The 13516-nt window shown below is 42.6% G+C and overlaps 1 protein-coding gene across 1 annotated transcript in view; it reads right to left on the bottom strand.

Moving 5' to 3' along the window:
• The window catches only part of LOC126438161 (uncharacterized), a 38522-nt gene extending 25443 nt beyond the window's left edge, over positions 1–13079 (bottom strand). Inside the window, exons 1-2 of the mRNA XM_050090538.1 lie at positions 12924–13079; positions 1171–1249 (exon numbers count right to left, since the gene is read on the bottom strand). Coding sequence (XP_049946495.1) covers positions 1171–1249; positions 12924–12995 — 151 coding nt within the window. The 5' untranslated portion in view covers positions 12996–13079. The remainder of the gene's footprint in view (positions 1–1170; positions 1250–12923) is intronic.
• Positions 13080–13516: the final 437 nt, after the last annotated feature.

Here is a 13516-nt window from a genome sequence, read left to right as displayed (position 1 = left end):
TCTCCTCCCCCATTCCTTCTACCAAGCCCACACTCTCCCGTAACTCCGTCTTCCATTCCTTCCCCTACTAATTCCCCGTGATTATTAGACTATCATCTCCTCGTATATACTGAATTATCTGTTCGAAATCCTCATACTTTGTCTATCTATTCAGCTTCTGCTTTGGACGTCGGCATGTATACCTTAAGTATGTTGTTGGCATTGGTTTTCTGTCGATTCGGGTGAGGACAACAACATCACTAAATTGCTCTAGGCGCGCAGTCCGGAACCGCGGGACTGCTACGGTCGCAGGTTCGAATCCTGCCTCGGGCATGGATGTGTGTGATGTCCTTAGGTTAGTTAGGTTTAAGTAGTTCTAAGTTCTAGGGGACTGATGACCACAGAAGTTAAGTCCCATAGTGCTCAGAGCCATTTGAACTAAATTGCTCACAGGTACTCATCCTGTTCCTTGATTTCCTAGTCATAATCAAATCTATGCTCTGTTGTATCATTTTGTGTTGCTGTTGATATTACCCTACATTTTTGTCCGACCAGAAGCCTTTTATCTTCTTTCCATATCATTTCACTGACTACCACAATAAAAAGACTAAGATTTTGTATTTTCCTTTTCAGATTTTCTAGCTTTTCCACCATGCTCAAACTGCTTTTTCTGTTAGAGCCACATGCCCTATGGATCAACACTGTGCGTCTTCAATGCCCTGGTTCCACTGCCTTCTTCATTATCAAATCGTTGATCATTGCTGATTCTTCCGCCTTTAAGGGCAGTTTCCCAACCCAACGGTAAGACGTTGCCCTGAAACTCTGTCCGCTCTTTCTTGCTACACAAGGTTATTGGCAGAACGATGGTGACTGCTTATATCAGGTGTGGCTGTGTTCGAACCCAGGGGACAGAACATTGTGATTGTAAATCACGACTGGACAGCAAGGGTCACAATTTATGCTCATAAAATAATGTTATGAATTGGAATACGTACAAATTATTTTCTACATAAGTAGTAAAAGACTATTCCTCAATGTTCTCGAAAAAATCCTGATTTTTTTCCCCCATTTGTTAGACGGTGGTTTAGGCGTAATGTCCTTACTTATGTCGGAAACATTGTTTTTAAGTACATGCAAATGAATTCTTTTGTGTTGATGACGCAGGTGAATTCTTGATTATGATGTACTTACTAAGCGGCACAGGGTGCGTTTCGTTGCACTGTTGTATCACCATGATGTCCGTCCTCATCTCTTCCGATGTGATGCTTGGCTGGAAAAGGAGATATACTAGTTAAGGTACATTTAACACTCATCTAAAATTTAAATATAGGAGGATGCCCTATTCGTGGTAGCAAATCTAAGTGCGACGTTATCCTGACGAGAGGAAACTCGTTTCGCATGCATGAAGACCATGTCTCACTCTTCTGGAAGATACTGTTAGCAACTATTAAAAGCGTAATCGTATCTTGTCACAGATGAATTTTACTCTCACGAACCTGTATTTAAGGAAAAATAATCTCATAATATGAGTAAGAACCACTGTTTCTACATTCATTAAGTTTTCCATTGTACTAATTACTCTAACTACTGACAAAGAATTTGCATATAAATTATCGCAAGATCTGATCAAGATACCTGTTACAGATACTTATTACCTGTTATCGTGCAGCTGCAACAGTATTGATTTAAGGTCGCTAAATGTGTCGTCGCTGGTCATCGTGACCCAATTCGAGGCTGGGCTCATCACTGAAGACTACTCGAGCGAAATAGTCAATGAGATGTCTTTCCTTAAAACCGTGTCCTTTTTATTGTTCGTCTGTGTAGGTCTCCACTAGCTCGTTGAATGAAAGTACTGACATACTAATGTAATTCAAAAATTCCACTGTAATTTCTTAATTCATTATGTAGCGTGTGAAATAACCTGCTTACTTCACGATAAGCAATGAAGGGATGTACCCAGAAATTCATTTTCTGCGTTCTCTTTTTATTTCGACGATGCACAGAGAGCACAACTACTCGCTCTTCAAGGTCCACTTCAATACTGAGCTCAAACTAAAGAGATTCCTGTGGCGGCTCTGCTGGCAAACGAACTAGCAGACCGGAGAATGCGTCTTTTGTTTTTGCTGCCCTGCACCTTCAGCTGTTTGAAACAAGCCGCAGAAGATAAGAAATCAAGTACTTGTACTGCGAAGAACAGTTTGTAGGCTGAGGTGCCGACAGTGCAGATGCTGAGACCTTATGAATCCCTGTGCAGATTTTGCAGCTTGACGTGAAATCTGAACTACGAGGCTGAATTAGTCAGCTGTTGCTAGGTGCCGCCGTATCTGTTTGTATTGCCTGTTCACCACCTGCTACTGAGCGTATCTCTGTTTGTCATTACTCACGCAATGTGCTCTTAAGGTAAAAGAGGACCTTCTGCCACCACGCTCGATCTTTCGAAGAGTCACCAGTGACAATGCCATTTTTGGTCATGATACTATTACAAGAAAGGTGTTCAACAAAGGTAACAAGAACATGAAGAAATAAACGAGAGTGAGTTTGGCAGAAGTTGTAGTTGCTAACCTACATAAAAGACGATCTAAGAACATTCGTTTCAAATCCAGCAAACCCAGAACTTCCTTTGAATCTCAAACACATCACATACCGATTAAATCAACGAAACACGGCAAAAACCTGTTTTCCTATGACTGCCGGAAATGTAATGCTGAGAAGGCAATACACTCGGTTAAGTAGAATCACAGAGAATTCCAGAAATAAACCAGAATTCCGAAACAAATGAAAAGCCTACACTTTTGATCCCAGAATGCGCCACGGGCGCTGCTCCGCCCCCCTTCCCCTCCCACCCCCATCTGTTACGAATGCGTGTGAAGATATGGAGATTACAGTCCATAACTGGACGAAATTCGTGTTACAACCATAAGTTATTTTGAGTGAACGCTTCATTGACGACTAATTTTAGTAGAAAGCATCATTTTAAAGTCAACCAACCCAATAGTACAACACAAGAAGAAAATGTACAATTATGTTTTCAAAAATCATAGTAGTCTGCTGAAAACTACGTATATATGCACACGTAACAATAAATAATAACCCTTTGGTTAAGTTCACATGTAGAACATCAAATATAAGTCAAATGTTGCCTTCGTCGAGAAAGTTTACTTCGACATCTGAAAGAAAACTCCGTTCAGATGTTGGCAGTTTATGCACTGCTCCACGTGCACCACTGCTCTGAGCCATTTAAGCAGTAATTCTGGCCATAGGCCCGCTACATACGCAAATCAAAAGGGAAGAAACTATAATATGTGGTAAAATGGGAAGTACTCTCTGCCACGCACTTCACTATAATTAGCGGAATATGAATGTAGACGTAGACATCGATGGAAATATAAATGAACACATCTCCACTGCTACCTAAAATACGCGATCTCCCTTACTTCCTGCAGATACAGATTACATGCAGTAGTTCCGCAGTGTGCCCGAGAAGTTCTCGTATACCTATATTAAAACAGGATACGCACGTTATATACTGGAGTCCTTACAAATAAAAACTGTACACCCAGTGGATCTACCCGTATATGTGCATAATCGTACCTTGCACAACCCATACAGTCCTTGACTTACACTGAAGAGCCAAAGAAACTGGTACACCTGCCTAAAATCGTTTAGGGTCCCGCGAGCACACAGAAGTGCCGCAACACGGCGTCGCATGGACTCGACTAATGCCTGAAGTAGTGCTGGAGAGAACTGATACCATGAATCTTGAACAGCCCGTTGCAAGGCATCCCAGATAATAATGTTCATGTCTGGGAGTTTGCTGGCCAGAGGAAGTGTTTAAACTCAGAAGAGTGCTCCTGGAGCCGCTCTGTAGCAATTCTGGACGTGAGGGGTGTCGCTTTGTCCTTCTGGAATTGCCCACATCTGTCGGAATGCACAATGGACATGAATTGATGCAGGTGATCAGATAGGATGCTTACGTACGTGTAATCTGTCAGTTTTACCTAGACGTATCAGGGGTCCCTTGTCACTCCAAATGCACACGCCCCACACCATTACAGAGCCTCCACAATCTTGAACAGTCCCCTGCTGACATGCAGGGTGCATGGATTCATGAGGTTGTCTTCAAACCTGTACACGTCCATTCGCTCGATACAATTTGAAACGAGACTCGTCTGACCGGGCAACATATTTCCAGTCCAATGTCGGTGTTGACGGTCCCAGGCAAGACGTAAGGCTTTGAGTCGTGGAGTCATCAAAGGTTCACGAGTGGTCCTTCGCCTCCGAAAGCCCCTATCGATGAAGTTCCGTTGGGTGGTTCGCCACACTGACACTTGTTGATAGCACAGCATTGAAATCTGCAGCAATTTGATGAAGGGTTGAACTTCTGTCAAGTTGAACGATTCTCTTCAGTCGTCGTTTGTCCTGTTCTTGCAAGCTCTTTTACTGACCGCAGTGATGTCGGAGACCAGATGTTTTAGCGGCTTCCTAATATTAACGGTACTGTCGTGAAATGGTCGTACGGGAAAATCCCCACGTCATCGCTACCTATGAGATGCCGTGTCCCATCGCTCGTGCTCCGACTATAACACCACGTTCAAACTTACTTCAATCTTGATAACCTGTCATTGTAGCAGCAGTAACCGATCTAACAACTGCGCCAGACAGTTGTTGTCTTATATAGGCGTTGCCGACCCCACCTTCGTGTTCTACCTGTTTACCTCTGTATATGAATACGCATAACTGTACTAGTTTCATTGGCACTTCGATGTATTACGGAGTGCCACAGGATTATGCTTCAAAAAGGTCCAAAACAATTCTACGTCTTATACCGGCTTTGAGCCAGATGGGATTAGATTATTCAACACACAGTTGTTGGAAGTGGTTAGGTGTGGCCAGGTATCGTGATAACATCCCGGTCCATCTCATCTTCCTTAGATCAGAAAACCGCGTTCCTCGTATTTGAGATATGTAGCACATTCATCAGAAAATAACGAGGTATGAGGGAGGGGCTCAGGAGGAGATACAAGCATGCGCCAGATTCTGGGCAATGACTTTGTCGGCGCACCTGATGCTCACAACGTCGTCGCTTGCCGAAACACACTGAGGTGAAAAAATCATGGATAGCGGCAATGCTTTGCTGGCACTATCGTTTGTACTTACGTGATTATCATACGAAAAGGCTACAGACGTCAATATGACCTCACAAGGAAGTTAAGATACTTTGAACACGGAATTTTATTTTGGAGCGAGACACATTTGACATTCCAGTTCGGAAATCGTCAGGGAATGCAATATACCTCCACAGCGTCAAAAGTGTGTCGAGAATACGAAATTTAAGGCATTACCTCTCACCACGGACAAGCTGTGGTCATCGTCCTTAAATTACTGATCGAGAGCAACGGCGTCTGCATAGAGTTTTCATTGCGAACAGACAAACAACATTGCGTGAAATCACTGTGGGACATACAACAAACGTATCCGTTAGGATAGTGTGGTGAAATTTGGTATTAAATGGTTATGGTAGCAGACAACATACACGAATGCCTTTGCTAACAACACGACATCGCCTGCAGCGAGTCCCCTGGGCTCGTGACCGTATGAGTTGGACCCTAGACTATTGGAAAACCGTGGCCTGGTCACGTGAGTCCCGATATCAGTGGTAAGGTCTGATGGTAGGGTTCGAGCCTGGCGCAGACCCCTCGGAGCCATGGCCCCAAGTTGTCAACAAGGCGCTGGGCTAGCTGGTGGTGGCTCCATAATGTGTGTGTGTGTGGGGCGGGGGGGGGGGGGGGGGGGGTGAGTGGGCGGGTGGGTATGTGCGCGCGAGCGCGCTTACTTGGAATGGACTGGGTTCTCTGGTCCAGCTGAGCCAACTGAGACCATTTGCAACCATTCATGTACTTCCTGTTTCCAAGCAACGGTGGAATGTTTATGGATAACAATGCTCCATGTCACCTGGTTGCAATTGTTCGCAATTGGTTCGAAGAATATTCTGGACAATTCAAGCGAACGGTTTGGCTACCCAGATCTCCCGAAATGAATCCCGTCGAACTTCCATGGCACACCGCGCACAAAATCCTGCACCAGCCACATTTTGGCAATTATCGGCGGCTATAGGGGCAGCAGGGCTCAATACTTCTGCAGAGGACTTCCGAGTTCTTATTGAGTTTATGCCAAGTCAAACGGTTCAAATGGCTCTGAGCACTATGGGACTTAACATCTATGGTCATCAGTCCCCTAGAACTTAGAACTACTTAAACCTAACTAACCTAAGGACGTCACACAACACCCAGTCATCACGAGGCAGAGAAAATCCTTGACCCCGCCGGGAATCGAACCCGGGAACCCGGGCGCGTATGCCAAGTCGAGTTGCTGCATTATGATATGCAAGAAGTGGTCTGGCACAACATTAGTGTGTACCCCATGACTCGTGTCACCTCAGAGTATTGTGTACATTGGATAAAGACATCCGGCCGTTCACATTGTATTAACAAAGAACGATAAGCTGCAGCTAGCTCCACCGTTTCTTTAGATAATTCGTTCACAAAAATCTAAATTCTTTCATTTTCAAATTCAAATCTTTTCAATGTAAACACCGGTTGCTGGCCACAGTACTTAAAAGTTCAACTGACATTTGTGAATGGACTTTATGGGAGACTGTGAAGTAACTGAGCGATGGTAGCAAACATTATCTCTCCCGTTTTCTGAAGGGAAACCTTGTACATTACCCTGTGAATTTGTAACTGTTGCATCCGTCATCTAAGTGGACACAGATTTCGCTGGAAATGTGTATTAGATTAGAAGTACTTTTCATTCCAGCAGACCGATGGGGAATATTCCCGGACGTAGAACGTCTCAGAAAAGAAAATTACACAATAGACGTTCAGAAAAAAGTGGTAATGTATCTTCTGCAGATGTCAAGTCAAGTAGACCTCAGGGATGCGGAGTAACTAAAAAAGTTTAAACATACACAGTCCAGTCACACTGACTGGATCATCATGTTCGACGTCATCGTGCAATAACCACTAACAGACGGCAGGTGGTAGTAGTAGCAGTGGAGGGTATGTAAAATGTTTCAGGGGGATGCAGAAAACAGTGGAGTCGTTGTCGTAATACAGAAACGGAGCGATTTTCCTGAGTTCCAAAAGGTCATGATCATTGGCTTTCGGGCCAAGGGTGGAAGCTTTTTCAAAACTGCTAAGTTTGAAAATTGTTCGCGTGCTGCAATGGTTGAAGCATACCATACACTGCAAAATGGTGCTAACCGAAAACCGCTTTGAGGAAACTGTGATGCGCCACGGCCCATAGATGACGTAGATAAACGACGGCTGTGGAGATGTGTACAGGCGAATATAAGTACAACCACTGATCAACTGACCCCCCAGATGAACCAAAGGGCTACCAACAGTGTCTCCTCAACGACTGTTCAGCGAAAGTTGCTGCGTCTGGGCCTCTACACCGAACGCCTTTTTTGTGCACCATGTTGACCGTCGTTCATTGACCACGAAGGCTAGAATTTGTACGCCAATACTGGAACTGGTTGTGCACGGAGTGGTGGCAGGTGGCCTTTCCAGATGATAACATTTTACGCTCCATCGGACAGATGGCCGTTGGCGGTTATTGTCCTGCAATAACCTTCGTATGAGTCCAGGCCAGAGGAGGGAGCGTTATATTCTTGGGAATGTTTTCGTGATATTCCCTGGGTACTGGGAGTATGTGTCTTCTGAGAGTTGGTTACCAACCCCCTTCTAGGAGGACCAGGATTTTCTTTTGGGGTTGTGTCCCTTAGCCGATATGTTCCTGTTAGTTAAAGGCGCCGGGAATAAGTTCGCCTTTCATCCTCTCCCATTGGCTTTGTAGCCCGTATTCACTGTGTGTCATACATTGTCTAGGGGTCTCACGACTCATGCCCTCAAGGATGTGGGAGTCTGGTTTGTTGGCAGAGCTGCATTGATTTCTCAAATTTCATTGGACTTTTCCCAGAGTTTTGTTTCTGCAAACAGGTATCGGAGCCTGAGCAGACTCCAGGGTCCTTTGCCAAACTTTGATTGTTGGAGAATAGAAAAGAGAAATGCAAGACACCCTCAGTCCTCGAAACCTAAAACCACTGGGTCCGAAAGAGTAAGAGCTGGCCAAGGGAGGCCGATAGGAAAGAAAACAGAAAAAGCCTGATACAAGTAAGTGGAAGTAATGTCAGGCTTAGCTAAGGGACCATGTGGTTGCCACCCACAAACTGCCAAGACAGGAGCCCCCTGGGGGAACTACTCTTTATCTGGAATCTCACCAACTGACCTGTCTGGCATGGGTGACCCTACTGGGAGCATAGTTCCCGCCAGCATAGCTCAGTGGATCACTGATACACACAAACCTCCCCACCAACGTTAAGGTGGCAGTCCTTGAGGAGGTATTTCCTGGGTAATCTCGTAATTATGGAAAGTTTAGTGGATAAACAGAAGTGCGTATCTGTCCTAGGACTTCCATCTGTACATGCAGTTTGTGATTTCCTCAGCACAATAGCATCTACCAGCAGGACAATGCAACATGTCAAAAGCTCACAGTCTACCTGCGTAGTTTGAAGAGAATCAGGATGAGTTTACTGTGTTCCTATGACCACCAAACTCCACGGGTTGAAATCCAAGCGAGAATCTGTGGGATCATCTCGAGCGGGCTGCTCGTGCTTTGGACCCTCAACCGAGAAACCTAGTGCAGTTGGCCATCTGAAGGTGTCACCATGGTCCGAGAATACCTCATTGTATTCCTGCACGTCCGTGCTGCAAAAGTTGACTATTCAGGATTTTGACAGGTGATACGTTCATGTAACTGGATCGTGTATTTTCATTTAAAACAAGCTAATCAGAAAACATGTAAATGTTCATTGCACTGAGGCGCATATGATAATTCTCAGGTAATTGTAGCCATCATCATCAAACAGAAAAATCATTTTAAATCACTTATCTACATCAATCGCATTACTGCACTGAAGTTATACAGAAGTTAGATTTATATAACAATCGCGTTATTTGATGTTATTAATGACATATACACATCAGTGCCGGCCGCTGTGGCCGAGCGGTTCTAGGCGATTCAGTCTAGAACCGCGCGACCGCTACGGTCGCAGGTTCGAATCCTGCCTCGGGCATGGATGTGTGTGATGTCCTTAGTTAGGTTTAAGTAATTCTAGGGGACTGATGACCTCAGATGTTAAGTCCCATAGTGCTCAGAGCCATTTGAACCAATATACACATCAGTCGGTTCTGATAGGAAATTCATTAGTGGAACAGAAAGAGTTAATAAATTCTTCAAACTCCTTTTGAACTGAACGTAATTACTAATTAAACTTTTTAAGCTGCTGAAAATTTACTGAAGACCGTGTTCGTGAATAATCGACACCATTCTGTATCAAAGGATATGACTTTAAATTTTTGTGAAGATTATTCTTATTTTTAGTATCGATTCTATGAACTGAACTGTTGGTTTCAAAAAGGGGATCAACTTTTAAATATTGCGAAAAATAGTCAGATCCTCAGTCCCTTCACTAGGCCTCTTTGGGACATTCTTGAGTGCACACCACAAGTAATTCGTATTACATGTTTTCGCACTAGAGAGCTTTAGCTTGTTTTGATGAGTTACCCCAAAAAAAATGATCCTACACGACATAAAAATTAGCAAAGTATACTAAATTTTTAATTTTATATCACCTACATTAAACGTATTCGCAATTGTGATAATGGACAACCATCAGCTGTAGAAAGGAATGATGACAACGAAAATTTGTGTATGACCAAAGGAACCTCCCATCATAATTCAGAATAACACAGGCACTGCAGTGTCATATTTCTGTCACCTATGTCTGATAGCATCCGCACTGCAAATAGGGAGTTGTTTAGGCGTTTCAGCAGTTTTTCGTATGCTCCTGCCAGTTATTATCAAGCTGTAACCCCAAGGAATTAACTTCTTTTACCTTAGTGGTTTTCAGTTTGGCGCTAATTACCACCTGAGGGTAAAACGAAACTTTCTGAAAGGTAAAGCAAAATTGGTTGTTATGATTTAGTGACTATCCTAAAATATTTTTTAAAGTAATCGCTGTTGTCACTATTGCAGTAGACTCTAATATATATCTGATCATCAGCCATTTGACGTACGCTACTATATTGAAACGTCCTCTACATTCTTCAGCGGTACGAATTCCTGATAGTTCCATTAATTTTCTGTTGTCATCTACCTACCCTCCTTCCATTAGTTTGCCTCCCAATTCTCTGTTATTTCTTGGAATCCAGAAAAAAACTTCCTATGTCCCTCTTCCTGATTACTGTCCAGGCCATGTCAAATTTTTATCATCAATGCCATAGTTATATTCCTTGATACATTTAGTTGTATTACTCTCTGCATAATTTTTAACGTACATCTCTGCACTGCTCTGTGAGTTACCCACAAATTTTGAACGGCTTTCGTGTTAAAACACCATGTCTCACTGTCATGAGTAAAAACTGATAGTATGGACGCTTTGTAGACGTTCAGTTGTAAAAAATAAAAATAAAAGCATCATTCTGAAAACTTAATTAGTTTAACAAGAACACTTGATGTTATCTTCACCTTTTGTTTACTTCTTTTGCGGTCCAGTAGCTTGAAAATTTAATTAGTTTACCAAGAGCACTGAAGAACATTTTTAATTTTCTATTTACTTCTTTTGCTGTCCATCTAGTGCTACTAGTTACCACTCATTGTCAGTAATAAAATTTAATAGCACCTGTTTTTGTGATTTGTGAAACTGATGTGTGATAATCAGTGTTACAAGACCAGTTTCTGTGAATAAAGGAATATTTTCAGATAGTGTATTACGATGGAAAGTACAGTTTCTTGAACGTCGGAAAGGCAACACAGTGTAAAGAGATTTCAACGAAACAAAGCTGGTATCAGGAGTATTTACGCTGATATTCGATGATTAGTAGTTACCACTACAGGAAGAACGCTTAACAATACCGATTTCATTACTCACAGTTCACAGATTGGGACATAGAGCTTCGCTCATGGTAGTAATGAAAATATAAGTAAAGAACGAATTAATTTGACACATGACTTACGACATGCAGTGGTGGACACCAAACAAAACACAAAGCTGTGAGAAATAAACAAAACAAAATGCCCTAAAATATCCTACCGACTCGATACTTCTTGATGTAGTGAAAAACGTAGAAATAGGGAGAGTTTTATCTGCATTGTACCTGAAATTCGTTGAAATCTGACATTTTAGGTTTTCTATTCCATAATGTACTTGGACTTTTCTGGACATTTTGGTATATAATATATTAAAATCAGACAATTGTCAGACCTTCAAATAATATTTTGACTGTTTACGTATGACGTCAAATTTCGCGGGTACGCATATAGTGTCACAGTTGAGCAGTCATCTCTTGGGAAGTACACAGTCTAGAAGACTCTGAATTTCTTTATTTTGTGGCTATTGCTACGTCTCAGAAGTTGGCATTACGAATAAACAAATCAGTCCTTTCTTTCTGATACTAGTTTTCGTTGAAAGTAGTGTGATTATCGGCTGTTTTTGTAGTAAGCTAAATCCTGTTGCTTCTTATACATAAATAAAATGACTAAGCACAGAAGTAACTTCAAGAAACTCAAATTTGAGGGTAACAGATATGTGAGACCTGCAGTTTCTTCTGAAGTACTTGAAAGCACGATGAAAAGCAATGTCATACTTTGCGTCCACATGCACCAAACACTTCGTGTAAATATAGGAAAACTGAATTTTCTGGCACCTTGTATGAATTTGCACATAAACTTTCTCTTTCTTTGGTAGTAATGGAGGCAATCAAACCTATTTACAGAGATTTGGCAAATCCTGAGCTAGGAAAGAGGTGTTTAGATGGGAAAATCCAGATCGTGAATGAGTCCTTCAGTAATGTTGTGTGGTACCGTGTGCCTAAAAGTGTATTTGTTGGCTTTATGACTCTAAAGTTAGCAATGTCTGATGCTGTAATAGATTTTAATGGTGGAAACTATGAAAGATTTAAGGTTCTGGAGAAGTTAGGGGTCAGATTTGGACAGAACACAGCTAAAGGACTGCGGGAACTAGTTGAGCGTCGTGTACGTAAAGCAGAGTTGGCTGCTCAGCAAATGACAAAAGAAGTAAGAAAAAGAAGGATACAAGCACTGGGCTGTTGTGACACTGAATAAGACACAGACTATGGGCCAGGCAATTCTAGTGCATAAAGGAGGCGGAAATGTAAGTCTGCATAAGAATTTCTAATAAAGAAAGTTTTAAATCTCGGTATCTCTGAACTACATTTTTTGCAATAAATGACCCGTTTTTTAAAAAAGTACTGATGGTAGAGATATGAAATTTTCACAGCATGCCAAGTGTGAGAGTCAACACATATGAAAATAGAATAATTAAAATATTCTGAGTTGTTATGTTTTTATGTTCATTTATTTACAAAATTCTGTCAAGCATTGAGTGTTCGAAAAAGAAAAGATAACATACCCCACAATACAATTTTAGTAATAAGTCTAGTTCAGTGTATCTAGAAAGGTGCACTCAAGAATTATGGAAAATTGTAGGTTGGTGCCTTAAAAGATAATGGATCACAAAATTGGCGGCATAGAACATACAATGTCCTCTTAACAATCGTAAATAATTTGCCATTTTAAAAATAGGAGTTAATTTTTATTTACATTGTAATTTTTAATTGGTCCCAACTTTTGTTGGAGGTACTGAATGACATCTGATGTACTCTGGTCTCAAAAAGGTTGGGAAACACCATTCTATCTGCCTGTCATATGGTAGGAGACTATAGTTTGCAGGACAAGGGGATAACAATATTCAGAACACAAGCTCTGGAAACGTGTTCCTGCCGAGGCCAACCTCGCGTGTAGTCTTTCTTTCTCCACAAAGTCTTGCCGTAGGCTACGTAGTGCGTTAACGACGGACTCACCGCAGCGAGGACGCAGCTGACTGCCAACAATAGCGGCGGCAGCAGGCGGAGGAGACGAGCAGCAGCAGCCATCGTGAGGCGCGGTGTGACGTGCAGCGGGCGGCTGGACCGTTTGTTTTATAGCCGTGCTACTATCTGCCGGGATGCGTGCTCCGCGCTCGCCACAGATAGAGATACGCACTGCCGGCCACCGCTCTTATGTCTCTGGACCTTCTCCCTCCCCCCCCCCCCCCGCCCCCTCCATCTCACAGTGTTATTCTGCGGCAAGGGACAACAAAAGCCAGCCTAGCCGCAGCAATCATCCAATGAGCGCTGTCGCACAGAGGACGTCAAGAACGGCACTCGCACTACGGTCCTTCCTCCTACATTTCTCGTTTACTGACAGCGTTAAACTTTTCAAGTATGTGTATGTCCATCTTTTCAGAGATGGTTTCGGGGCTGCGGCTGTTCAGTACAGATTGTCAAATCAAACACCTTTCAGCCGTCTACTTTCCGAACTTATTTTATTGGGCTCCTTGATTTGAAAATCTCCACTTTTCAGTCTCTTTTAACAATAGTGGGAAGCAAGAAGGTGCTTAAAACATCAATGTAGG

This window comes from Schistocerca serialis, unplaced genomic scaffold, assembly GCF_023864345.2.
Source record: "Schistocerca serialis cubense isolate TAMUIC-IGC-003099 unplaced genomic scaffold, iqSchSeri2.2 HiC_scaffold_1261, whole genome shotgun sequence".
Lineage (NCBI taxonomy): Eukaryota > Metazoa > Arthropoda > Insecta > Orthoptera > Acrididae > Schistocerca > Schistocerca serialis.
The sequence above is the reverse complement of the archived record's forward strand: the minus strand, read 5'-3'. Positions and strand labels throughout refer to the sequence as shown.